The 25,960-nt window shown below is 39.3% G+C and overlaps 1 protein-coding gene across 16 annotated transcripts in view; it reads right to left on the bottom strand.

Annotated features, from left to right (window-relative positions):
* Positions 1-25,960, bottom strand: part of TRIM2 (tripartite motif containing 2) — a 125,671-nt gene that overhangs the window by 18,436 nt on the left and 81,275 nt on the right. For 11 of the 16 annotated variants that reach the window (XM_050973613.1, XM_018926694.3, XM_030239299.2 and 8 more), the window contains 5 exons: positions 19,908-20,089; positions 17,524-17,761; positions 10,847-10,998; positions 10,003-10,183; positions 6,259-6,982 (listed from right to left, as the gene is read on the bottom strand). In XM_050973613.1, the coding sequence (XP_050829570.1) occupies positions 6,259-6,982; positions 10,003-10,183; positions 10,847-10,998; positions 17,524-17,761; positions 19,908-20,041 (1,429 nt within the window). In that variant the 5' untranslated portion in view covers positions 20,042-20,089. The remainder of the gene's footprint in view (positions 1-6,258; positions 6,983-10,002; positions 10,184-10,846; positions 10,999-17,523; positions 17,762-19,907; positions 20,090-25,960) is intronic. The other 5 variants (XM_050973615.1, XM_018926701.3, XM_018926695.3 and 2 more) reach the window with 1 other exon arrangement.

The following is a 25,960-nucleotide window of genomic DNA, read 5'->3' as shown; positions in this document are numbered from 1 at the left end:
CTCCTTAGTGAAATCACAAAGGTGGGATAGAACATAGCACTTTGGATGGAGCTGTTTCAAGACAGTGATGTTTCCTATTCTCTCATATATAGTTTGTGGTCACAGGCTTCAAAGATTCCCTTAGCAGGAAAATGCAGTTGAAGAACTTTGAAACTACAAATGGGACTTGTAGGCCAATGAAGACCAACACCTGGAGACTGAATGCTTCTGGAGAGACCTTGGATTGTTCTAATAAAGCAGTGTCCCCACACACACAAGTCTCATTTTAACCCAGGATAAACGCATTTGTGTGTTACATAGAACACTAAGTCTTTTGCCCAGTGGCTTAAGGTGATAAGGAGTTGTAAAATGTCAATTTTCCACAAAAGTTCATTAAGTTTAGGTGGTTTATTAGATGCTTATTCTGAGACATTGCAAGGGGAATCACAGAGCAAACTGGTGTCTTTAAAAGATAGCTCCAAAGTGGCTGGTCCAAATTACACCTGGAACACAGGAACAGGAACCAAATTCCTAATTTGTTTGTAAAGGAGGCTCAGGGGTCCTTAGAAAATACTCCAGCTATGATCTTGGACCCCAAAGATATTCATAATAAATGAAGGAATCCTGAAACAAAACAAAAAAAGCTCAGCAAACAACCACCAACTCTATACGCTGTCCTTTCCAAGACATGGATACAGTGCTGTTTTTCCTGGGGAAATATTTTTACAAGCATTCACTGGCTGTGTATCTGGCATTAATTGGTTCCAATATATGGCTTTAACTGAAAAACTTGTATTTCATTTTAGTCAGTCCAAAATATTCTGGAGTGCAGTGATTCAAACTGTTCTGACTGTGATGCCTAATTTAAGACATATATATCAGCTCTAATTTGTATTTAGCTTTCATCAGGGATGTGAATGCTTGTAACAACCCTTCTTTCTTCTGTGGTGATGGCTGTGGGATGCATATTTCCTGTCACTAGCTAACAAGTAACATTTAATTTCTCTGCACTCAATGCTGCAGGAATGTTCCTTTGTTTCAAGACTTATTTTCTTCAACTCCACCCATTTCATCCTCTAAAACAAGGCAAATGCTTCTCAGTTTTTGTACTGCAAGGGAAAAGTACATATTCAGGGAATAGTGAGTTACATACCAATTACATTACCCATACTTCAGCCATTTCTGTTTATTCTTTTAATAAGCAGTGCCTGAGGGATGCATGCAGCAATTTTTTTTCCACCATATGCTAATGATAAGTTTCCTTCTTGCTTCTTAGCCAAAGAGAATGGATGAAAAGAGAGAAACATTCCTTTTACTACTGAGAGTAAAGGGGAAACATTTGTTAGAAAAGAGGAGGCATAAGCTAGAGCATCTGGAACTAACTAACACAATCTTTATGGAATGTATGCTCTTTAGCCTTAGAAAAATGTTCTTCAAAGTCAAGGAATTTTGTTTTTAAAGATAAGAGACACCTATATAAAAAGCTACTCAGAGCGTTCTTCAGTGGAACCTTGTAAATATACATCAAAGGAAAAACAGAAGAAATTACCCAGGAATGTCAGTCACATTTCACAGTAAGTTTAAGAAATAGCAATATATTAGCACAGTGTGTAGATGAAGTTCAGCTCCATGCAATGTCCTTGTAACTAGCCCTTTGCAGCTATTAAACCTATTACCTAGCTCCTAATCTGCATACAGGCCCTTGGACAGTCCCCTCTGCAATGGCAAAAATTCCTCTGCAGAAGAAAGCTTACTTCCTAATGTATGTTCAAGAGGAAATCAGATAACTTTGAACTTTCCATTTTGAATAATTCACTATGCCAGCAGAGATCTGAAGCCAAGCACAAGCATTTCAGATGATGAGAGGAAAGCCTGTAGGAAAGCATGTCAGCCTCTGGAAAAGCAGGCTTTTGCTACTGACTCTGTAGTACCTAAGGATGATAGCTCTCCTCTGTAAGTAGAAATTCCTTCCTTATGAACATACCTGCCCAAGAGAGAGTCTTCAGCAAATCTTTTACTGCAAGATACTACTCCTCTGTATCAAGGCATTTCATGTTTTGTCTTCTCTCCATCATGGGCAGTCACCCACCTCTCCTTAGCCTAGGGAGGCACCAACATTTCAATTGCACAGGGCTGGAACCAGTAGGAACCTCATCCAGAGCTTCCCAAGCAGCCTGGTTAACAGATGAAAGCCTGCATTTTTTATGCCCATCATTTCCCAGCTTTATCTCCCTGCTGTTCTGAGCTACGCAGGGCACAAAGGAGGAAAAGACAGAGATTTTTACTGCAAGCTGCTGGGGACTGGGAAAAACAGAGATTTCAAAAGGAGAAGACTGAACCCAGTTATTGGGAAACAGATCTGTGGCCTGTGGAATATCTACTTTTATGCCATTTTTGTATACAGGTAATGATCAGATTTGTTTTAACCATATCTAATTCCTTCTGGAATTACTGAACATAGCCTGCACAAAACAATTAATTTAGCTTGCAACAGAGAAAGTGTGCATTTTCTGCTCAAGATGATTTTAGCACACATAAAATGCTTCATACTTCCAATCTTTTAATCTTGAGCAATAGATGTTATACTGAATCTCACCAAAAAGAAGGAAAAAATAATCTAAAAGCCCATTAACACTGACAGGAGATGTTAAAAATAAGATCACGTAACTGTAATAAGAATCTGCTCTTTAAGTCCTGGGAATCTGAACAAACTTGTATAATGTATCTTTTTGATGCTCATAGTAAGAGAAAGAGTGTTTTCTGCTTTCCAAGTTTTACTAATATGAATAACAATCCCCCTGCTTGCTAACCTAGATTCCCCAGCTTCCTAAAACACAAAGAAAAACATGTCAGTGCCTCCAGCAGGTAGGGAATAGATTCAGAGAGACAAAATCAAACTGCAGAAATATTACAGATTATTGGGAAGACTTAAGAGGTTGTGAGTGGCCATAACCTGTTGTGTAGGAACCATTTCTTTCCTGCCTACAGCACTTCAAGTAATTCTTCTTGTACTCTTTCCTATGTGGTCCAGGAAAAAAAAAAGGGCAAAACTAAACAGCATGGATACATGGATACATAGACAGGCATCAAGGAGTTTTCTTTTTTTCCTCAGAGTGCCCAAAGATATTTAGTCAAATCTTACACATTATGAGGCTGTGATGTTCCCTCTCATAATAGATGCAGCTGAAGCACAAAATTCTCTGTAGTAAAGCTGCATTGAATTGTTAACCCTACGTGTTTGCTGTACAATGAATGTCAGTCTTTCTAATTCAAGGTCCCAAATAACCAGTGTGATTCTTATTAGAAATAACTTTCTAATTCAAGTTCCCAAATAAGTTTTAAAATAAGTCAGTCTGTTGTTGAAGGCACATTGTTTATAACCTTTAAAGAGGAATTAATAATTCAGTAGGAACTCTGGCAGATATGCCCGCACACTGTTGGTAGTGAAGATGGACTGGTTTGTGTTAATTTGATTTATAAATTATCTGCCCCCCTAAAAGCTTGGCCAAGATCACCTCCAAGCCCTGCTCCTGCAGCAGAGCCTCTGTCACAACAGACAGGTGTGCACAAACCTAGGGGTAAGCACAAATCAGAAATTCTTTGCTGCCACAGCAGCCAAACCTCAAATAACAAGAGCCAAATCCAGGCCAGGTCCCTGTTGTCAGCACATCAGAATTATGCTGGGGGCTTTGCCAGCAATGTGGTATCCAGAGCTCTTCCCTCCCTGTCCAATACAGGTATGACTGCAATGCAATGCAATGGAGGTCTGGCAAAATTCCACACTGACCATCACAACCCCGTAGAGCTCACAATGAGCATCAGAGGGATTGAAGCTAATAAATAGGAAAAGGAAAGTCTATTTTCCCATTACTAGGCATTCCTACTTCTACAGCAGGAAGGCTGGACCAGATGACCCAGTGTGGGCCCTTCCAACCTTATTTCTTTCATGATTCTGTGAAATGCCCGATCAAGAATCCCTTTTCTCCCTCTAAGCCTGCTTTTAAACTGCTCTAAAGCTATGATTACATAGACCTTCTTGGTGATTTTTTTTTTAAATGTGGAATAAATTCACAGTAAGGCTTCTATTTGCTTTCAGCATTTTTAACAGACCAGAAGATGACATTCACACTTAGTAAGGAGGCTGACAGAAGTTCTGTTAAAGGCAATTTTTTTTTCCACGTTAACGTACCAGCTAAACTTAGATGCTCAGTTACATGACTGAACAGACAACTAAACAGTCTGAGGAAAAGGAAGATTGGAAAATTGAACTTTCTAGCAGAGGGCCAACTCTCCATCTGGCTGTATCTGATGCCAATTCCAAATATAAGTAAATGAAGAGAAAAAAGCAGTTAAAGTGGGAAATAGCACCACTACTGCTAAATGGTGTCAAAGAACCCAGTCGCGAAAAGTGCCAGAAGGGAAAAAATACACACAGTGTGCAACATGGCAGAGCTAGAACACAAGATGGGATCGTGGACAGAGCTGCTGATGACAACCATGCCTCTCAACCCTTCTTTGAAGGACATGGAAGAGATTTACCAGGGGAGGTGGAAGTGGCACTGGTGGAATGACACTGTGAACACCCCTCACCTCTGCTCAGCACGTGGCTAAGGCACAAAAGTAGGGTAATGAAAGAAAGACTTCCTTCTCACTTTAGTGCTTCCTACCAGCTGTAGTTGTAGAGGCAGCAAATCCATTGGGCAACAATTATTTTCTAGATTATCTTAAGAACATTCTTGTTTGCATTTGTCTAGACTAAGGACATCCTACACAGATCTGCATGGACACACTCTTAGAGATTACACCTGTTTAAAAAGAATAATAAGTTCAGGATATAAATTATTGAGAGAGAAAAAGAGAATGCAGAAAATACTCTGCTCTTGTAAATAATAAATTACACAAATGTATGAATGTATAGTCAATAATTTGACCTTGGAATGTCTGAAGAGATCCACATGGCATTTTAAAAGCCACAAATAACACAGCATTGGCAGAAGATACAATGCACACACACCCATGAACAAAATGCACTAATGTTGTATTAATGCTATCTCTTGTTAATACTAGCAGGAGAACAATCCCCTGCTAGCAGCTGATCAATTTACTTGTGCATAAAAGCCCATACATCAGCATACATACAACAGCACACTCCACTGACTTGGATGCCCAGAGGAATATTACAGTGTGAATCTCCAACACAGCTGTACGAGCTTCTGGCAGGCCAAATAGCAGATTTATCTTAGCCAGCTAGAAATACAGATCCAGATTTGGCAAGAGCCATCGGAGAAATTCAACAATGTGTTCAAAACAGAGATGCACAGTAGTGTTGGAGAACAGTGATAAGCTTTACATTACCACATCAACAAATGAACCAAACCTTAACTTTTTAAAGTGAGCTGAAACTAGAAGTAAATTAACTCCATGAAAGCAATCCTTGTGAAAACATCAGTTTTACCTGTCTCAATAATTTTGCATATTTTGGAAGAATGTAAAACCCTAGAGCATTACAGCTGTGACCTTTCAGACAATGCATACATAAGCCCACAGAAGCCCAGAGGAATATCTCTATGTAGTCACTCTGTGAAATGAGTGGCTGAAAACTGAACACAAAATATTACTCTCAGCTCTGTTTTTTCTATAAAATAGTGATCCATATATCCCAAATGTGGACACTCCAAGAGATTTCATGGAGCAAAAGCTCTGAAATTGCATAGCTCCTGTTCTAATGAAATACATCTTCCTGTTTTGAGTGGTGAAGAAGGGGAGAAGGTAGAACTCAGAAATAAAGCACATGGTCATGTCTGCATCACAACAGAACTAAAAGGCTCTGCACTTCCTGGAAAACATTTAAGACTTCTAGAATCTATGGTGTGTTAGAGAGAGTAGTTAAAAAAAAAAACACCTAACAAACAGCACCACTACCAACAAAACTGTATCACTATTTGTCAGCGGAGCCAGAAATGCTCACTAGAATCAAAGGATACCGAAGCTGAAATTACTTTAATCCGTATCAAAAGTTTTGTAATATGAATACTAACAATTTTTAAAATATCCCAAACCAAATGTATGCATTTCTCAACTGAAATCCCAATAGAATATTTGCTGCAAACTATTTTCGAAGTGTGTACTTCCAAAATGTAGATATAAACAAAAGTCAAGAGGTCTAATGGTATTATCAGGTTGCTCTACTTACAGCTTTAGCTGTACAATAACTAAACTTTTTCATTCAGTTTCCCTGAACTATTTTTAAGTATGTCAACAGGCAGCCAAATCACCTACCTATTCTGAAGATCAAATCGTCTTCAATGGGATTCTCTTTCCTTTTGCCAGTGCTGTACATGCTCGCAGGTCTTTTCACAGCTTTCTGCTTCACATGACCACTGCCTGGAGATTTAACACGTCTCTTAACCCCTTCAGTGGTAGGAGACACATCTGCTGACCTGACCACTTTAAGTTTGAACGGGCTGCCCTTGATATGTTGATCATAAAGTCTCAGTGACAAAGTGAAGTCCCCTTCTTTCTGAACAGTATATAAAAATTCGTAAGTGCCGTTTTTGTTGTCAAGTATTTCGCCATCCGCTACGCTCCCATCAGGCGTGCTCAGTTCAGCAGTGAGGTAAGCATTCCCAGATTTACAGAGCTCCCCATCCTTGTCCTTGGTTGTGATGGTAACGGACATGGGCTGTCCAATCACGGTCTGCCTCAGTCCCTCACCGGTGGCAACTGTTTCAGAGGCAACAGCGTTGGTGGTTAAAATAGTCCCCAGGTTGTGAATGGACTTCTTCAGGCCTTCCGTTTCCACTATAAAGTCCAACTGATCGTTTTCTCGGGGCTGCAGCGGGAAGTCCCGCTCGGCCAGTTCGTTCAGCTTGTCACTCATCTGCTTCTTCACCAGCAGCACTTCTGTTTCAGTGCCATGGTTGAGGGCTTGGGCTGTAAAGTTGCTGCAGCTTTTAATGCTTTCCTGTCCTTCTAGTAAGGTATCCAGCTGTGCCTGGAGGACCTGTGTGCATTACCAAACACAGATTAGCATCATGTTACAAGAGCTATCCCAGGAAGATGCAGCATCTAAAGGTCTTTGTAGGCACCAAATTTATAAGGTCTTATTTTAGAGTTTAATTTAAACATTCATTTTAGAAGAAGTAGCACACTGATCACCAACCTGTATTTGAAATACAATGCTGCAACCCAAAAAAAATACCCTGGTTTGGGGATTCAAGACTTTACAGACCTACTGTCACACTAGATTGAATTATTGCCCCACCTATCTTGTTTTGTTCGATTTTGGTTTTTTTGGTTTTGTTTTGGTTTTTTTTCTGTTTTGTTTTGGGTTGTTGTTGTTCAGTTTTGGTATTTTTTGAGCAAAAGCCCTGCAACAAATGTAGAAGTTTGAACCCTGCTCCATCTAACTCTCAGCAGTCACAGTTAATGAGACAATTACTGGAACTAAATTATGTTCACAGAAGCAGAGATATTTTGGAGTCATCAGGTCCATTAATAAGAGAGGCTGCAAGAAACTTCTTGATACTGTTTCCTCACAGCCAAGGGAATCTGGGGGTTAATCCTCTATGGAGATGGACAAGAAGGCCTCAAGACCTGGATGCACATCCATCCTGAGGAAAAGAGGGATTCCGGAACTACATAAGTGAAGAAAGGAAAAATCTCCCTAGCAGAAGGTAAATTGATTCCTCCCTTTCAGCAGGCAGGAAAGGAGAATCTACAAAATGTGGAAAGAGTTGGATTGAGTAGCCAAAAATGTTGGTGGGCAGCAAGCGACCACTCAATATTTAAGACTATGAAAGAGCTTCTATTATAGGGTCAGTTCTGGCCCTCAGTCTAAAATCCTTAAAACAGTGTTGACCTCAAAATTACTAGGTGTGGGCTGGGAACAGGACTAACAATTTTTTAAAAAACCCCAATTTTGCAATGAATTGGAAACAGTTCCCTGAAATATAACAACCTAGCAGAGACATTCATGATAGTCAAGATAAAATTGCAGCTGCCCCCCACAATCTCCACTGATAAAATCCCCAAATGAAAGTATCCAGTCACACAGTTGCTATGTTTTTCCTACATAGAAGAACTATGGCACAGACAAGACAGTGGATTAGAGAAGTTATTTTGTTGACCATCGCTGTAAACTAAATATTTTTGAAACATTTCAATTGATGTAAAGTAAACTTAAAGACTGGATGTATTTATTGAAATATTCTATGAAATATTCTTCCCTTGCTGAGACATACTATGTAATGACAGTGAATTTTAAAGGTATTTTTTCTGAATTTTCCAAAGCTTTAAGCTTTTCATCCACTGGAGAAAATCCAGGCTCATGTGTTACTGATATAGGAAAGTGATAGCAACACAAAATCTTTTAGAATGAACAAATTTCAAGACTACTCTGAAATTTCAAGTCATCTGCTTTTCTTGGCACATAGAAACTTCTCAGGATGCATTACAAGGCATTCCTAATCTGCTTGGTCTTCCTTCAAAGACATAAGTTAAAAGAGAGCATAGCCAACAAGGTCCCAGGATGATGAAACCCCATATGCTTCAGATAACAGGCCACAAACTAAAAAGACAATTTCCAGCTATGTTTTAAAATCAATACTTTCTTAAGACAGTTTTCTTTCATTACAATAATGGAAAATATTAAATCCTAACATAAATAATATTTAAAATGCACATAGAATATTTCACATCTTACACTCTTTTAGTCCATTGGACAACAAACTGAACTCCCAACATTTTCTTAGCAAAGGATAGCCCTTTAATTTTTTCATTTTTTAAAAAGTATATGATCAGAATTATTGTATTTTGCAGGACTACTAGTCATTCAAAAGTAAAATCCAATTTCAGTTGGGGGTTTTTATACAAACAGGGTAGATGCCTCTTTTACTGCTTATGTACAACTTAATAAAAATTTGATTCTCTAATGCTCACAGTTATTAAAATATATTAAAGCTCTTTAAACAGCAATAAAATAATTTCACACCATATTCTATTTTGTGTAGACTTTGTAGAGATACAGAATATATTTGCTTGATATGGAAGTGTGACATCTTGAATACACTCAGATGAACCTGTGATCTAAGTTGACAATATTGATGTCCAAACTTCTGTAAGCTGCTGCTTAGCTCTGGAGATTACTAAATTCTGTGCCCCAATGTTTCTGGGCTCCCTATGCTCCTAAAAGTATGTATCTTGTGCATATGTTAGAATTCCTCCATTTCCACAGGCTCAGCAGTTCAGCACCTTTCTAATGATGTTTTCAAGCCTATTCTACATCCAGAAATGCAGCATTCCTCCACTTCAGACATCTGGAGATGCTCAAGCTGCTCAGTAATGGCACTCTTGAAACTCCAGTTATTGATGGTATTTTCTTTTAAAGACAACTTTCATGGAGAAATCTTTCTCTATAAAGCAGAGAACTGATGCACAGGAAAATAAGGACTAAATTCATTAATTATCCTGATTCAGACCTATTAATCCTCAACAAAATCTCTACCCACCAGGCTACAGGCTTTCCTTTGTAAAAAAACAGGTTTCTGTTTTCTTCCTCCGAAGCTTGGTCTACAATACAGGGGGAAAACCCCCAGAATCAATCATCCAGATAGGAAGTAAAAGAATGAATACAGCTCTGCAATCTGTTACTCTCCTCATTCCCCTAAGAAAGTAAGATGTCCCTCTAATCTTTCTATATTCCAACAGGTGACATCTAACATGAAATAGGTTACCAAGCACTGGAAAGGAAAACAATGCTTTGAAGCAAAACAGGTAGCCTTCCTCAGTTCTTCAGGATAAATTGTTTGGCCTTTATCTTCATGCTCATAAGGATAAATTGTTTGGCCTGTATCTTCCTGCCCATCTTATACAGCTGAGCAACCACAAGCGAGGCTCTGCAGCACCTGATTTTAGGAAAACAAAGTTCTCTGGATCTCATGATTTGTCAAACCGGTGTCCTGCATCATTTGTAAAAACTGGCTGATTAAACAGCTTCTCATTGAAACAAAACATGCATCTTACTTTGTGTTTAAGGCCATAATTCACTTCCAGCTCCATGAGCAGCACGCTCTTTCGCACATTTAGAGTCTTCTGGAGTTCATCAAAAGTGGAATGAATGTCATCTACGATGCTAGCCTTTTGGTTGGTTAACTGGTGTATGATTTCAGATATAAAATGTAGTGCTGAGTCAATCTCTGGAAGCCTGAGGGAGGAATTAAATTACAAAGAGTCATTAACCACTGGCCCTTGCCCTGGTATCTTTTGATTAAACCCTCTCATCAGCAGGCTGTCTTTAAATTTGGTCATTTCCCAGAAGTAAGTTCATTCCTTTTATAACCACACAGTGGGTCTGGTCTGATAAAATAAGGCTAAGTCACAGTCCTCCCCTGTGCAAATCCATTAGACTTTAGGCATTGCCAACAATGAGTCCTTGGATCCTCTGTCCTTTATGCTGTATTTCTGCTCGAGAAGATATAACTGGATTTATCCCACTTTTTCTTTTTTTTTTCTTTTGAGCCATTTTGCCACCATAGTGGTAGTTTTTTTAACAACCAGCATTATTTAACTACCATTAAATTCATGACTGGACAGTAGTTTCCTCCTTAGCATTTTATGCCCCTTCTTTGCACAACACTTGCATTTCTAATGGCTTCTGATTTGGAAAAGACAGATAGAAATCTTTTGCTCTTTTTCTAACCCCTCAGTACATCCCACTCAATGGATTTTTTGTCCTTATGCCAGCCTCACTATCCCCATTTCCTAGGTAAATACCCATGGAACCAGCATTTTAAAACATCTATCTCAGTCAGCACAGGAAACCAGTGATAAAACTGAAAATGGAAAACAGTCAGTGGAGTCTCCATACCTTTTGTTGACAGCATCCAATTGGACTTGCAGGGAAGCCTTGTGTTGTTCCACCACATCCTTGAGTGGTACCGTGGGATGCTCTGCATGTTCTCCCTCGGTGCACTCCCGGCACATGGCTGTCTCACAGGACTGGCAGTAAAACTCCATCACCTGGAAAAGTGCACAACCCTGCACTCAAACATGGCAGCAGGAACACAACTCAAAACACATCTTACTGAGTCTTGAACTCGTTTATTCACCAAGCTCTGAGACAAAGCTTCTGTTTTCTTATGCACCAATAATTTTCTGCCTAAAAGATGGCTGTTACTCTTACATATATCAAGACGCTCATTTAAAAGCATTTTATTCTATCATAAAGTGTCAGAACAGCAGCCTGTGAACAACACTGGACATCATTGCTGGTCCTAACATCATCTTTGTACTGTGTAATAGTAAGTTATGGTGTTTCTCTTATGGACTCCATGAAACAACTCAAAAAAAAACAGGCATTCAACCACCCTCACTAACTCAATCCTTAGTCTTGCCATAGGGTCTTCTAAAGAAAGACTTAGGCTGTTTTTCATAACAGGGTCACTCTTGAAACACAAACTCAATGGAAATCACCAAACAACAAGTTTATTTGCTAGAGGAAAGCACCCTAAATGAATCTACATGCTGCAAGGAAAAATCTCCATATCCTATTACTAATCCCTTAAAACCATTAAAACCTCATATCTGAGATTGTAATTGGAATGCTAATCTACACTTGAAAGAAGAGGAGATTGTTTCAACCTCTTAAGTACCCAGCAAGATGCTCTTTAGAGATAAAAACTGATCTTTACATGTAATAGATAACCCAAATTATATATATATTCATGAAGGGAAAGAAACAGAGAAGTCCTGTGCCCAAAATCCCATGTTAGTCAAAATAATGCACATATATGCAAATTCGGCATGAGACTTTCTTTCGCAGCTAGTAAGTCCTTGGGCACAAAGCCTTTTAGGCTTGTTAAAAAGTATATAAGGAAGTTTGTAGTATATGCTTCAAAGCAAGACCTTGGCAGCTCTTTTGCATTCAGAGCATAGCATCAGAATCTTGAATAATTCAGCTGATGCTTCTGGCACTCAGACATCTTGCACAAAAATGGTTGTGCTGGAGTTGTTGGTTGATGAGATGGTTGTGTAGAATCATCTGTTTTCAGGTGAACAGAGGGATTTGTAACAGCACCAGTCTGCTCCAAGGCATCTTGAGAATTAAGGAGAGGGAAGCAATGACCATGTTTTGCATGTGGCTGTTAGCATTAACAGGGATTTTCCTCTGATAAGCTCCTTTCTGTCTTATTCCCATTCTTCTGTCTTATCTCAATTCACAAGATATGGGATTCACACGCAGTGAGGGTTTAGTCATTTGTCAGCCACTCATGTAAGCCACTCATGTTTCTCTCATGTATGTGAAAAAATTTAAAAGTTGATCCAAATAACCTGTGTAACATCAAATAGATCAGCAACAGGAAAAAAAAGTGGACCTTCAAAACAATGTCAACCCTCATGAACACTACTCCAGTCACTGTGAATTTAGCAGACTCGTTGTAGTAGATCTCCGAGGCCTGATAGTTACTTTGGTAGGCACTTGATGTGACGCATTCTTACAATGCATAGAGGCAATCAGTTCAACAGAGTTTAGGATTTAAGTACTTTTAGAAGGCTTCAAAAGTCTGCAATCAGAAGCAGCCAAAAGGAATAATATTTTAATAGGAAACTCTGAAATCTTCTTATATGGCCAAAAAAATTAATTCATTTCTTTTGCATGACTGTCCAAAATTCAACTTTTTGCCTCTTAATAATTTAATGCTTAGGTTCAAGACATTTCAACAAGGCCATTATTTATTTGATATTTTTATCTTTGGATACAGTGATTAGAATAATTTAGGATTTCTGTTTTCTACTGACCACCCCATAATAAACATCATTATATTTGCAGCCACATATAGAAGAAAGGAAGCATCTCATTGGCATTAAGGTTGTTTAGCTAAAAAACTTTCTTCCTCTTTATTCAAGCATCAGGGAAACACAGAAGTTCGAACGATAATAGCAAACACATCATGAAGACCTAATGTGAATTTCTATATAGAAATAGATGTCTTTGACTCAAATTAAAAATGTTTCGAGAGAAGCAGCTTTCATTTCCCACTATAATTTTTGTATTGTGCATAGATGAAGGAGAAGGAAAACCTAATAATACAATTCAAGCTTCAACTGTCTAGATAGGCTGACTTCCCAAGATTTTTTTCTAGCATCTCTTAATGAGGCAAGACTGATTTCTACCTACAGACAGACAAGTACCACTGACTTTTCATTTCTCTCCTCCATGCCCAATGTCACATTTTGTGAATCTCCCAAAAAAATTTTCATTATGACAGGTTTGCCTTACAAATTATCTCAGAAAAGGACATTTGCCTCTACTTTCCAAATTCTAGAGAACTCTTGGGCAGGATATACTGTAGCATCCAGCACTGGCTTCAGCTGTATTTCCACCAAATTCAACAAGAACTTTCCCATCAGCTGTAATGAGATGTGAATTAATACCCACTGGTTCTGAAATCCCATCCAGTAATTCCTGCCTTAAACCAGACCAGTGTATTTCAGCACACTGATGAAACTAGAGACCCATATGCATCTTCACTACTGTAATTCCACTGAATTTACAGAAACTTTTAAAATTGCATAATCAAGGAGCCAAGTACTTGTGAACTAGATTTCACAAAGCCAAGACACACTAATTCCAGCCCTTCAAAGTTCAGGTCTTGAGGAAAAAGCTCTCACCAATCACAAGCCCGTCTCCTCTAAAATCACATTTGAAAAATCACATTGCTCATCCTCTGCTTTCTATTTCTTTGAATTAAAAGAGCAGTCTACAGAAAAAGGATGAGTCAGCTCTTTGCTACCCACCTTCCTTATGTCACACATACATGCTTAATTCCTCTGTCCCAGGGCTAGAGTGCACCTTAGCTTTGTGTGCTTTGGCTTTCTGAAGAACCTAAGTTTGAATTACCTGAGGGCACTTCTGAGCTACCTAATAAAATTTAGAATGTGGATTTTTCTCCCTCCCTAGTCACAGCTTTTGCCCTACCCCCAGTTTACACTTTAATGGAATACATGAGTAAGTGACATGGTGGGAAGTACAGAGGTGAGGAGAAAAAGCAAGGGTTTAAAAGGTAAGATATGAAGTCACTCATCAGAATATCAAGGATACTGATTTTTTATTTTTTTAAGAGAAGCATACAGCCAGTAAGCAACAGCTCCACAAGTTCAGGAAGTGTTTTTGTAAGCAAGATCTTATGCCTGTGAAGTTGCCAAGCTATGCCATGAACTGATGAGAAAAAGCCAGTCAGAGATAAGGCATTCTCTCTTGTTAAAAGTGTTTAATTGAATACTGTGTATCCTCTCTTGTTACACTCTAGAGACAGAAGATACACTGCCCCACCTTCTGCATTGTAAAAACATGGATCCCCTACTCTGAGCGGGTTTTCAGTTCAAATTCAAACAAAACTCAAATATAGACATTTCAGAGGCTACACAACTCATTACATACAATGGAATCAGAATTTCATAGCCTTCCCTGCCCTGGCTTCTGTATCTGCCCCTAAATGATTGTAGATCAATGTTTCAAATCCAGAATGCTTTTATACACAAGAGCCGGAAGTGTTTCACAGCTGAGAATAAAGCCAATTTTATTTTAATGTATAGGTAGAAGATAAGAATCTTCTAGTAGGTTCAAAAGTTCCATATGTGCCCTATTACCCTGATTTAACAAGAACATACACTTGTGCTTCACATTGGATCAAAATGAGAAAGCATTTTTTATAGTTCAGGCACAGGTAACCGTCTTTTGTATTAAGATATTTTGCATTAAGATACTACAAACTAAGTTTCATTCTTCGTAAGAACACACAGAACAAAGATGCCACAACAGAGGATGGGAGGATTTGCACGGAAGGAATAAAGTAAACATACACACATATGGAAAATGTGAGTGATGGGAATAGGGGACCAGCTGGGAAAGGAAAGTATCTAATCTACATGGCCTGAGGAAGGCTAAGTTACAAGGAGACAAGCAAGCAAATGAGAAAGTATCTCTGCATCAGTTTCTATCTCATTTTAGTCAGAGAGGTTTAAGTCCAGGATGGCTGAAATGATTGAAAAAACTTGCTTCATCAGAAACTTATTTCCAAGCTAATATGAAGAAAAACTGGTACTATTTAAAAGAAATATATTTGATGCAAATAGTAAAAACACAATGGGTCTGACCCTACTCAAAGCAATATATAAAAATTAATGGCAGGTGGATTTAGTGCAGAATGACTGCTGGTTCTGTAAAGGCATTGTCCTCCAGCTGCCAGCTCAATCCTTTTTCACTTCCTGAAGCCCCCAGTAAAGTTACTAGCAGCCAGGCACTTAGAATCATAGAATATCCTGAGCTGGAAGGGACCTACAAGGATCATCAAAATCCAACTCCTGGCCCTGCCAAGGACCACCCCAAGAGTCACACCGTGTGCCTAAAAGTATTGTCCAAATGCTTCTTGAACTCTGGTAGGCTTGGTGCTGTTACCACTGCCCTGGGAATCACATTCCAGGGAAGACATTCTGGATGACGATGTTTTAGATATTTCCTAATATCTAACCTACTTGCCACAGAGTGCTCTTGTGTGCCGCCCTGATTTTTTAAGTTCTAAGCCTTCTGATGTTTACATTCTTGTCATGACCTTTCTCACACACTTTCTGTAAATAACTTATTGTTTTGCATTATTTTACGGAGGAGGAGAAATTTGATGGACTGTTAGTTTGTCTAGTGTCACTGGAGAGGTGGCACTTTCACCCTCCAACCCACTGTCACTTTTGGAAATCTAAAAATGTTAAGAGTCAGAAAATAAACTTCCCGTTCTACCTTGAGAACAACAGTGTGTGTGTGTCGTGTTATTTTGTGTCCTATAGTGACACTTGTGTCCTGCACCTATGAAGCCAGCATAATTCCATTTCCTCAGTGATGCTTAAGGTGCCCAGCACTTGCCCTGTGCACCCTTGCAGCCAGACCCACCTGGCCAGCCTTAAGCAACTCTCCCCAAATCTTACCTCAGCTCCTCCCATCACAAGGACTAATGTGTTCACTTAGCTTTTCATTTCTTAGCTTCACAAAGCTTTAAATTGGAGTCACCCTCAGGCTATCCCCAATCCTCCCAGATACCCAGAGGATGTTCTCATCACACACTACTGGACACCCTAAATGGCATGCTATGTTTCAAGGCAAGCCAAGTTGGTTTAGAGGACTTATAAATGTACCTTTCCCTATAAAGGAGTTCTTCGAGAGGTATAAGGTGGCATGTTTTTGATTGTAGACAAGCCAGGTTTTTTTAAACATACCCAAAGAATAACCAGCTGATAGTTTAAAATACAAAAAGAAATAACACCTTAATTTTGACCTTTTTCTGCATTTCTCAATCAAATAGGTCCTATCAGAATGGCTATGTCAGAAAACAACTATGATTCATTTTAAAGAGAGCAAATAAAATGCAAACAAAAACTAGGACTGCATTAATCAGTAACCACTACACACACATTAGTATAGAACACATTTTAAAAAGTTACACCAGTTATTCATTAATCAGAGAGTTCAACATCATTCTACAAGTCCACCTAATTCCAACAGAGGAGGAACTGAGCTATTCCTCTATTACAGTAATCATTACCTATGAGCTGAACTACTCTTATACAATCAATGTACCTACACTGAGTACCAAATAAAACAGTCCCAGAAATTGTCTAAAACTACTGACATGTGTTTCTTGGCTTGCATAGGAGCACAACATTCAGTTTACAATGCAACATTGGTGAGTTTTGCAGTCTCTACTTACATATTTGCATAAGCTTATCTATGAGTCAGAAGCTCATATGCCTATCATGAAGTTACTGCAGGTTAACACTGAAAATTGTGAAGTAAGCAGAGTTAGAGCTGTCCTTGCAGTAATCTGTGAATATTAACTCAGCTGGGGGTACTCGCCAATGAATATACTGATATGATTTGAGGATGTGTGTGAGGACATGCTAGGTAAAAAGAGTAGATGGAGGGAAAAACAAAGCAGCCTCCAAGAACTGATATGAGAGATCCACAAAACACTGCAGATAAACAGAAGCGCTCTGTTTCTATCCTGCGCTGATCCAAAGCATCCTAAGCCAGGACTCACTTTTATTTGGCTCTGTGTTAATATGTTCACATACCTTTTGGTACTGCCCCAGTGTGCAGATCAGTAAAACTCAAAAGGATATTGCCAGACAAACACACAGGTACCCACAGCAACAGCTGATGCTACAAGTACAAGGGCTAAGGAAACCCAACCCAAAGAAGTAAAGACACAAGCTTCAGTACTTGCAGGACAATAATTCTGACCAAATGTGCCAAAAGACATCATCATCCCAATGATCGGTAAGATAAAATAACATCCTGACTACTTCAAGATGCTCCACTAAAAGCATTTGAGTTAATTTGAAGAATCCCTTGTGTTTTGTTGATATATTATAAAATCAAAGAAATAGTGTGAATCCATTTCCTCTGCTTTCTCTTTAGAAAAAGACATCCATGAAACCCAGACACGTCAGCACATATCAATACCTGCACACAGCACAGGAGGCCGTCTCACTTACATTTCCATCATGATTGGGGCAGGAGAGTGGTTTGCCTGCAGCAACAGCAGTGACAGTCTCCAAGATGGAGGACTCCTCAATGCTGTTGTCCGGCGTTCGCTGCAGGACATCCATCAGGTTGGTGATAAAGAAGTTGTTCTGGAGTGCAGAAACCCCTTTCTCTGGCAGAATGGAGGTCTGGCGGCACACGGGGCAAGAAAGGGTTAAGCTATGGGCTGGAATGTAATTCTGTAAACACCTATGGGGAAGGAAGGTGGAAGGAGAAAGAAAGGGAAAGTATCATCAAAGAGGGGAAAAAAACTCCTTTCATCAGTTAAAGAGCTGGTCTGAAATAGTGCTACCCCTACTTATAAAAGTACATCAAACAGGCTTCTGAAGCAAAAGTGATTATGGGGAATAATTTTTCATTTAAACCTTTTTTTACTCTGCCACATTAAAAAAAAAAAAGGTTCAATAAGCAGATATCATTAAAAGAGTTACATGCCTTTTCTTGGGATATTCGTGCAGTTGATCATGCTTTCAGACAGCTACTGCATGCCGCTCACAGGACATTTTATGCAGTAAAAATTTTGAATTTATCTGATAAAGTCTGACAGACATGAAGTTGCATCAAGTATTTGAGCCTGTGCCTTTAACTAACTAACCACCACTTGACCCTTGTCTTTCCAACAGAATCTCCTTTAATAACTTGTATTTGTGGGTTTAGTGTTTCAGAGGTAAAACACGGCCCCAATAAAATGAAAGGAAATTTTTTCATCTATTTCAATTTGGAAAGTATTTTGGCAGCTACCCAAAATCAACAGAGCTTTCTTTACAACAGAGGGAAGTACCTGCTAGGTTATCACAGTTTATATTAAGGGAAGTTTTGGAGGAAATATTTTTTTTGTATTTGATTGGGAGGGCAGTGTTGGTGTTTCTCAGAAAAAATAAATTTCACAGAGTATAAACCTGACACAATAGTTCATCAATCAACAATATGCACGGTATGCATCAGGCTGGCCTAGGCCTAGAGACTTAAGGCCACTTTTGGCCTTGGAAATGAAGTTAACACCTGTCTGCATACAGTTGCATGCAATATCCTTATATTCAGTATACTCCTGTAAGCAGAAGAAGCTTTGCAGAATGCAGTTCTTAAGGGAAGCAGTGCTACACCAAATTCCTCATGGGATGCCAGTTGAGAAAGTGTGACCTCACACAGCTCCACAACCCTTTTTACAAGGGTTTTGGTCACACCACTCTTCATCTTCCTGTGGCAGCCCTCCTGACCCCCCAGTAAGGGCTCCATGAAAGGAGAGCTTAGGCTTTGCACATCAGCACTTCACTGGAAGAGCTCTTCCAGCTTCTCTCCATAACCAGATCAGCCTAAGAGGATTACAGTGAAAACCAGAAGCTAACCTTAGGTTTTACACATGAACAGAAGTCAGGAAACTTAGCACATGATGGTGAAAATCTTGTCTCACTGACTTCTGTAAGAGTTTCAGTGGTGCCTTTTTTAATGCTGGGATTTCCTGTTGTTCTACAAAAGACCAGCTCATCTGACACAGGCAGAGATCCACAATTTTTCTTTCACCCTGTGTAAAATTAGAGATTCACACCACAATTCTTGCTAAGAGGTGGAAATCTCCTAAATTAAATAAGCGTTCACACCATATACCATTTATAAACATTCTACTGCCATTCAATATACAATCCAGAGTTGCATCCCATCATCACATTAAGAACCAACCACTAATTCTTCAGCTAACTTTTCTGCAGGTGCTGTTTTTCCTCCCCAGTTTGATGGATAATGCAACATTAAAGTATCATTATGCATATTCAGTTCATTCAGCCAAATACAGTAAAAGGCAGGTTGGTTTATCACATCTCTTTCCAGAGAGCTTTCCCACTTCAGTCAACCAAACTGCAGAATAATGAAGACATTTAATCTCAGGTTATTAATAATGTATATCTAGTGTCTAACTCTTGGACATTAAAAGGACGGGATAATTACTTATTGGCTTAGTAAATCAATAAAGATTTTTTTTTTCTTTTTTTTAATTACATGATAATCAGAATAAATTTGAGACCATTAACTTGAGGTCCAAATTCTTGCTATCATCACCTTTCACACTGTAGTACCATATTCATTAGTTTAATTGGATTTACTTTTTGTTTACTCTTGCATAAAGGGAATGTATTCCAAATATGCCTCTGCTGTCCCTTCTTCCTGCCTGCCACAAATGTGTTTTTCTACATTCCTGCCTCTCCAGCCTTCCCAGACTTTAACATGCCTTAACAGGACATTTACAAGTAAAGGGGAAAGTCCCGTTCCACTGAAGAATGCCTTGTCCTGTGCCTGCAGCACAACACAAACCCTGAGTTACCAGCATGGGAAGAGGACTTACCTCTCACAGAAGGTGTGCAGGCAGGGAAGTACTTTGGGGTTCTTGTAACGGTCCAGGCATATGCTGCAAATCAGAAACTGCTTGTCAATCTGACGGACCACAGGACTTGGGATGTTGGAGCCTTCACTGGCCATCCTAGACCACTGACATATGGGTCCTGTTCCCTTCTACCCTGCACACTGCTGGAGCAGGGTGGAGAGAAGAAGAAAAGAAGAAAAATGGCTTATAAACTCCATGAAATAAAATCATTGACCAATCCACTCATGTTTTATCCTTATGCAGGAATTCATACTTTCATATAAAACCAAAACAAGAAAGAATCAAAATTCTAAAATGGTTCATCACTGATGACAGCCAGAGAAACAGTCAGCAACATCTACAACACCTCTGCCTGAGCATTCTGGAAAGGCATGCTGCCTCTGGACTGAAAGAGTTACGGGGCTGTCTGGTTTTAAAGAAAACCCATGATAAAAACATTCTTGTGCCAATAGGTTCAGCCAGTGCTAACAAACATCGGATTTCTTACATCTACAGTACTGCTGGCAAAATGCTCAAACTGGAACTGCACCAGCCAGTCAAATGGCTGCATCACAGACAGAGTTTGAAAATGGTTCACCTAACAATTATTTTCCTTTGTCAGTGCTGGTATTGCCAGAAATATAGTAGATTTTGACTTCAGGAAGCCCCCAAGAAGGAAGCTCCAGAACCAGCCAGCCCCTGGGAAGGAATGCTCAAATTCTGCATCACCAGTAGGGATGAGGTAGACACAATGAAAATCCTCATGATAAAAGAAACAGAGCAAAGAAGAGGCAACTGATAGCCGCTGAGAATCAGCAATGGCAGGGTGAAGGATACATGAAGCACATCCAAATAATAAATGCAAGAAAAATGTCATTCTAGGCAAAACTAGTAGTAAGAATCATGTTTCTAGGACTGAGGATTCTTCATAATCTGGCATACAAAGCATGAAATAAAAGGCTAAGAAAAAAGTCTACTAACTTAGAATTAAAATCGCAGGTTAAAGAGATGGCAGCAGGCTTGGAACGCCTCCTGTCCTGGAACAAGGCACAGGGAGAGAAAAACGTAGGTTCTTTTCAGCTGGAGATACAGATTATAGCCAATAACAGAATAAAATGTGAAAAGAAAAGACAGGAGGAAAAGGATGGAAGCGACCACAGAAAAAAATACACTCCCTGCTAAAATAGTTTAGGAAAACCTGGCAAGCAGAGTCCCTGGCAGGGTGGCCCAGCAGGAACTCCTGTCCATCGGCATTTCTAGCAGGCTGAAGCGCCAGGAGACCCAGGCACGACTGTCGCAGCACTGAGTTCTGCCAGACCTCCCGCACCCACAGCGGAAGCGGGCTCCTCTTCTCTCTGAGCTGCAAGCCCAGCTGGCCTTCTCTGCAGGTACACTCCTGAGGGGGTCTAACTTCTTCCTAAACAATTTCTACCCCTTTTTACTCACCCATTTCAAACAATTTCAGATCTAGCCTGAGGGCAGTTCATGCTTTCCAAGACAGAAACAACAAGCCCTCTGCTGATCATGCTCAAAGGTCATGCAATTCCAGAATGCTTTGCATGACCTGTGCAGCATTTTATTGTTAGTGTTACATTAGGTCTCCTTCCTGTGCTTGAATGAACGGCACAGTAGTCTGGCAGAGTTGAACCCGTGCTGCTCTTCCTGAGCCATGCACTTTGCCATACCGGTATGTTTTACTTACTACACTGAGCAAGGAGCTATTTCTAGGATAATGACAGTGATTATGGATCATAAGTCAGCTGTGCTGGCTTCCCTGATAACAGGTTCCTGGGGCATTGCCTCGGTGATAGCAAATTCAGCAGCATAAAGTTATTCACACTTCAAATACCCAACAGCAGTAACTGACATTTCATTCAATAAAAAACACTTATGGCAGGCCTTTTTGTTTCCTTTTTTACAAAGGAAGGGGAAACTGCAATTATAAAAATTGCTCTAATACTCATAAAATATCATGTTTATTCATGACTCAAAAATGCATGATTTCAGGATTGATAATATTTGCATGTCTTTTTTAATATTTTAAAAAAATTTCTTTCCCCATAGTAAGATAAAATGTATTACGTAAACACAAATTATTTTTTCCTATTTAAATGCCAAAAATCACACAGAATTAACCATAGGAGATCAATTAGCAAACCATGTTACTTTTAAAAAGCTTGAATTAAAGGTGGCTTTAAAAGAAGTAGAACCAAAATATCTGGCTTTTACAAAATGGAGTAGAAAGACAATCAAATACCCATTAACGCATTCATACATTTGGCAGAATAACATGCAGAACATCAGCAACGTGTTCCAAAAGGAAAATTCATTTTACCACTTACACAGCTGTGTTTGCCTCCCACTCTCCCTCCCCAAATGTTAGAGGCAGGGACTCAAATAAAACAGGGAAGATAATCAGAAGCAGGAGGTTTTCTTATCAAAAGCATGGTTTCCAAATTGGACACACCAACAGTATAATTTTTTTTGTTATAGACTGAACACAAACTACTGGAAAAAGCTGTACTTAAGATATGAAAGAATAGGTCTCCAGTGAATGCTGCCTGTCATTTAACAGAAGAAAGTTCTCTAGCAACCAGGTATTTTCTGTCTTTCATCTTTCCCTTATCAAGTAAAGCTACAACAAGAAAAAAAAGGCTTACGCAAGAAAATCTGCTGCTGGCTGAAAAAAATAATATTGATTTAACCTGTTTTTCATCTTAGTTTTTCACATTCCCCCAATGTCACCACAAAATCAAGTAACTCTTAGCATTTCCTACAAAAAATCTCATGCCAGCTACTTTATATTTCAAATGCTCATCCTTTAAACTTTGTTAACAAAAGAAACCATTAATTATTCAGAAATAAGTGCTTTTAATACTCTGTATTTGTCTGAAATGCAGCAGGCATGACTGTCATTTATCCCCAGTGTTCACATAAATCAGATTTAAAACATGCACCTGGAAACAGAATTTCATCTGTACATTTTAAGCTTTGACCACTACCTGGTACAATTTCTCACACAAATAAAATCTTTTGAGAATGGGATTTGCAGGATTCTGAAGCCTCTCTAAGGCAATTCCACCTTTGATGTAATCTTGATGAATGTAAGTTTTTTATTTATTAGCAGTAGAAGATTTTGCAAAGTAACACTACTTTTACAAGAAAAATGTTCTTTTTTAAAGTAGCATCTTCTGAGCTCAAAAACTGCCAGAGTGCTTTTCGGAGGTTCATTATGTCTCGCAATCAAAATAGAGCAGCTAAAGCATGAGCTTAAAAAACAGGACTATCACTTCTCCATGTAGTCACACTTCGTAATTTAAATATGCAAAGTTAAAGGACTCAGAAACATTGCACCAAACAAGACATAAGCCCCCACCCATTTATCTGTGACACACACACTCAAAACCAAATTCGAGTTCGCTAAACCAAGTGCAGTAAAGGGCTCTGAAATGTACTCCCTTTGTCGCCCTTTTGAGGCTCAAGGATCGCGATCTTCCCAGCTACCCCAGAAACAGCATTACTCTTTTTCCTTCTGCTTGGAGATACGATTTTCATTTAAAAGATACTGGCTAGCAAAGAAAGGAGAAAACAATGGCTCTCTAAGCTAGTGGAAAGCTTTGCCCCGCTATGCATGCATGCCTTCAGGAAAGCCAGGGTGCGGCCCCACCCATATGAAAGGAACTTCCCATAGCACTGGAAAAGGAGGAAAAGAAAAAAAATCACGTTCGGTATAGCAAATAACAGTTCCAGAAGAGTTGTTTCAGGTAAATAGAGAAGTAGTAGAAAAACATAGCCTTTCTACAGGTATCCTCAAATGAGCTCTGGAACTCCTGAAAATTCTCTGTTAGTTTCCCAGCCGAGAAAAGACATTGAGGAACGGAATAACTGTTCACTTCACAGGATTCTATTCCTAAAAGAGCAGAATTCCATGTTACAATACACTGCTGTCTCTGAAATCCACCCAGCCAGAGCTGCAACTAGCCTGAAAGTATAGCCTGAAGAGAACAAATTGCTTACAGCTTATTCATCCTCTTCTTATCAATGGTATTCACAACCTAGAGGATCTATTCATGTACTATGAATGAATAGGTTTCCAATGGCAACATTTCCAAAGAAACAGCCAGGCCTCCAGAGCCATAAGAAAGGGTGGGGAATCTCTATAATGTTGCTTCAAGGACTGGGCGAGCTGAGGCTTTAAAGTCCTTAAAACAGATAGATCACCTGTCCACAGTTTGTAGGAATAAAGAACAGATTCAAGCCATTTCTAGCAGCAGCCCCCAGATTAGCCAATACAGAACACACTGAGCAAATTAATAATCAGAACCGCCACACACTCCACTTGTGTAAAAGGCTTGATGAGTTAAATTTGCATTCCTTTCTCTCCCACTCTTGCAATCAGCTTAGTGCCTTGTTTAAAACACAGCAACCCTCTTCATTCTTACAGCATGCAGAAATGTAATGAACAATCAGGGGCCAAAACAGGAGCAACCCAGCAGCAGCCACCAGGAATAACACTTGAGCAAACTTGAAGATTTCAGACCTACCCATCTTTGTAGAAAAATAGCTTAATCAGTGCAGTGCTGAGGATAAAATCCTTGCAGGGACGGAGCTGCAGTTCCGCAATAATCCAAACGAACAAACCATCATCTGTTAATATTTCAAGGCTCATGCATAAAACCGCTAAGGAATCCCTATCCCAGCACAATCATTATGAGATGCACAAGAGATTCTGTGCTCTAAGGAATAACGCTCCATTCCATGAAGAGGACAGGTGGAAAGAAAAATGGAAGAATAAGAGGAGGCCCAGTGAAGTCGTCATGAATTTTTTTTTCTCCCTGGGTCATTTACAAGTGGGAGACCCCTTCAGGGTTCAAACCAATCAATCTTTATTTAGCACATCTTTTTCTCACTCAGCCTGTGTAGAAAGACTGCAGCAAATGGTGCAAAGGATTGTGGGATGGGGATGCAGCAGAGAGCTGCAACCAGATTCGCTGGGTTCTTTTTTTTTCCTCCCTACTCAGCAATCAGCTGTTCCGAGGCTCCGCTCCGCGCACGGCCATTGAATTTGGTCACCAGAATGTTATTACAGGATTAGCAGGCAGAGACAGCTACCACTGTGCATCTGGCATGTCAATGCAGCTAAGAAATACATATGCAAATACTACTCACAAATCGGAAAAAGGACTTAACTCCGAAGGAGAGAGTAAGTATTACATAACACCCATTACCAGGATAGCTGCCAGAGATAAAACGAAAGCACTTTCGTTTATAAAGAAGATAAAGTTTAACACTTAATGATTCCACTCGGATTTTTCCAGGATTCTGGGTTTTTCTTGCAACGTAATTCTTCCCTGCTCCAACTTTAAGAAGCAACAAAAGACCCCACAAACGCTCTCTGTCTCTTTCCAGATGTTTAAAGCAGAAGCAAAGAGCATCACCAGAAAACTGTACTACTGACACACAAACCAGAAGCAGCTTCTTCTACAGAGCCATATGTTTGACCTGACTCAGTCTCTAGTCAAATATTCAAGGCAGCAAGTAGTAAACTCATATTCAAGGAATTTGAGAATCAAGGCTAACAGACTGTTCAACTTTTCTATAAAATTAATGCAAAGGTATATTATCATAGTTACTCTATTTACTTGCTTACTTTTTTTTTTAATTCACAGATTATCTCTGATTTTACTAGGCTGTTACCAAAGAAATAAAAAAATTTGGTGCCTGCCATTTTTCAGCTATGCAGAGAAGGTTGTTAAAAAGCTACTTGTGAATACACAGACACTACTGAAGTAAAGCAACATAGAATTAGCTTTGTCTTCCAGTATAACAGCTGGTGGGTTTTGCAGACAAGGTAGTATTTGCATCTCTAAATACAGTGTATCTTTTCTTTTGAAAAAACAAATCATATGCAAGTATTTCAGCTAACTGAGGCTAACAAAGCTTCCCACAAATAAAAGAACACAAAGCACCATTTGCATCAATAAAAAACCAAGTGGGGCTTAAATACTCTCTTTGCCACCCTGACTTAATTAGGA

This window comes from Serinus canaria, chromosome 4 (assembly GCF_022539315.1).
Source record: "Serinus canaria isolate serCan28SL12 chromosome 4, serCan2020, whole genome shotgun sequence".
Taxonomy (NCBI): Eukaryota; Metazoa; Chordata; class Aves; order Passeriformes; family Fringillidae; genus Serinus; species Serinus canaria.
The sequence above is the reverse complement of the archived record's forward strand: the minus strand, read 5'-3'. Positions and strand labels throughout refer to the sequence as shown.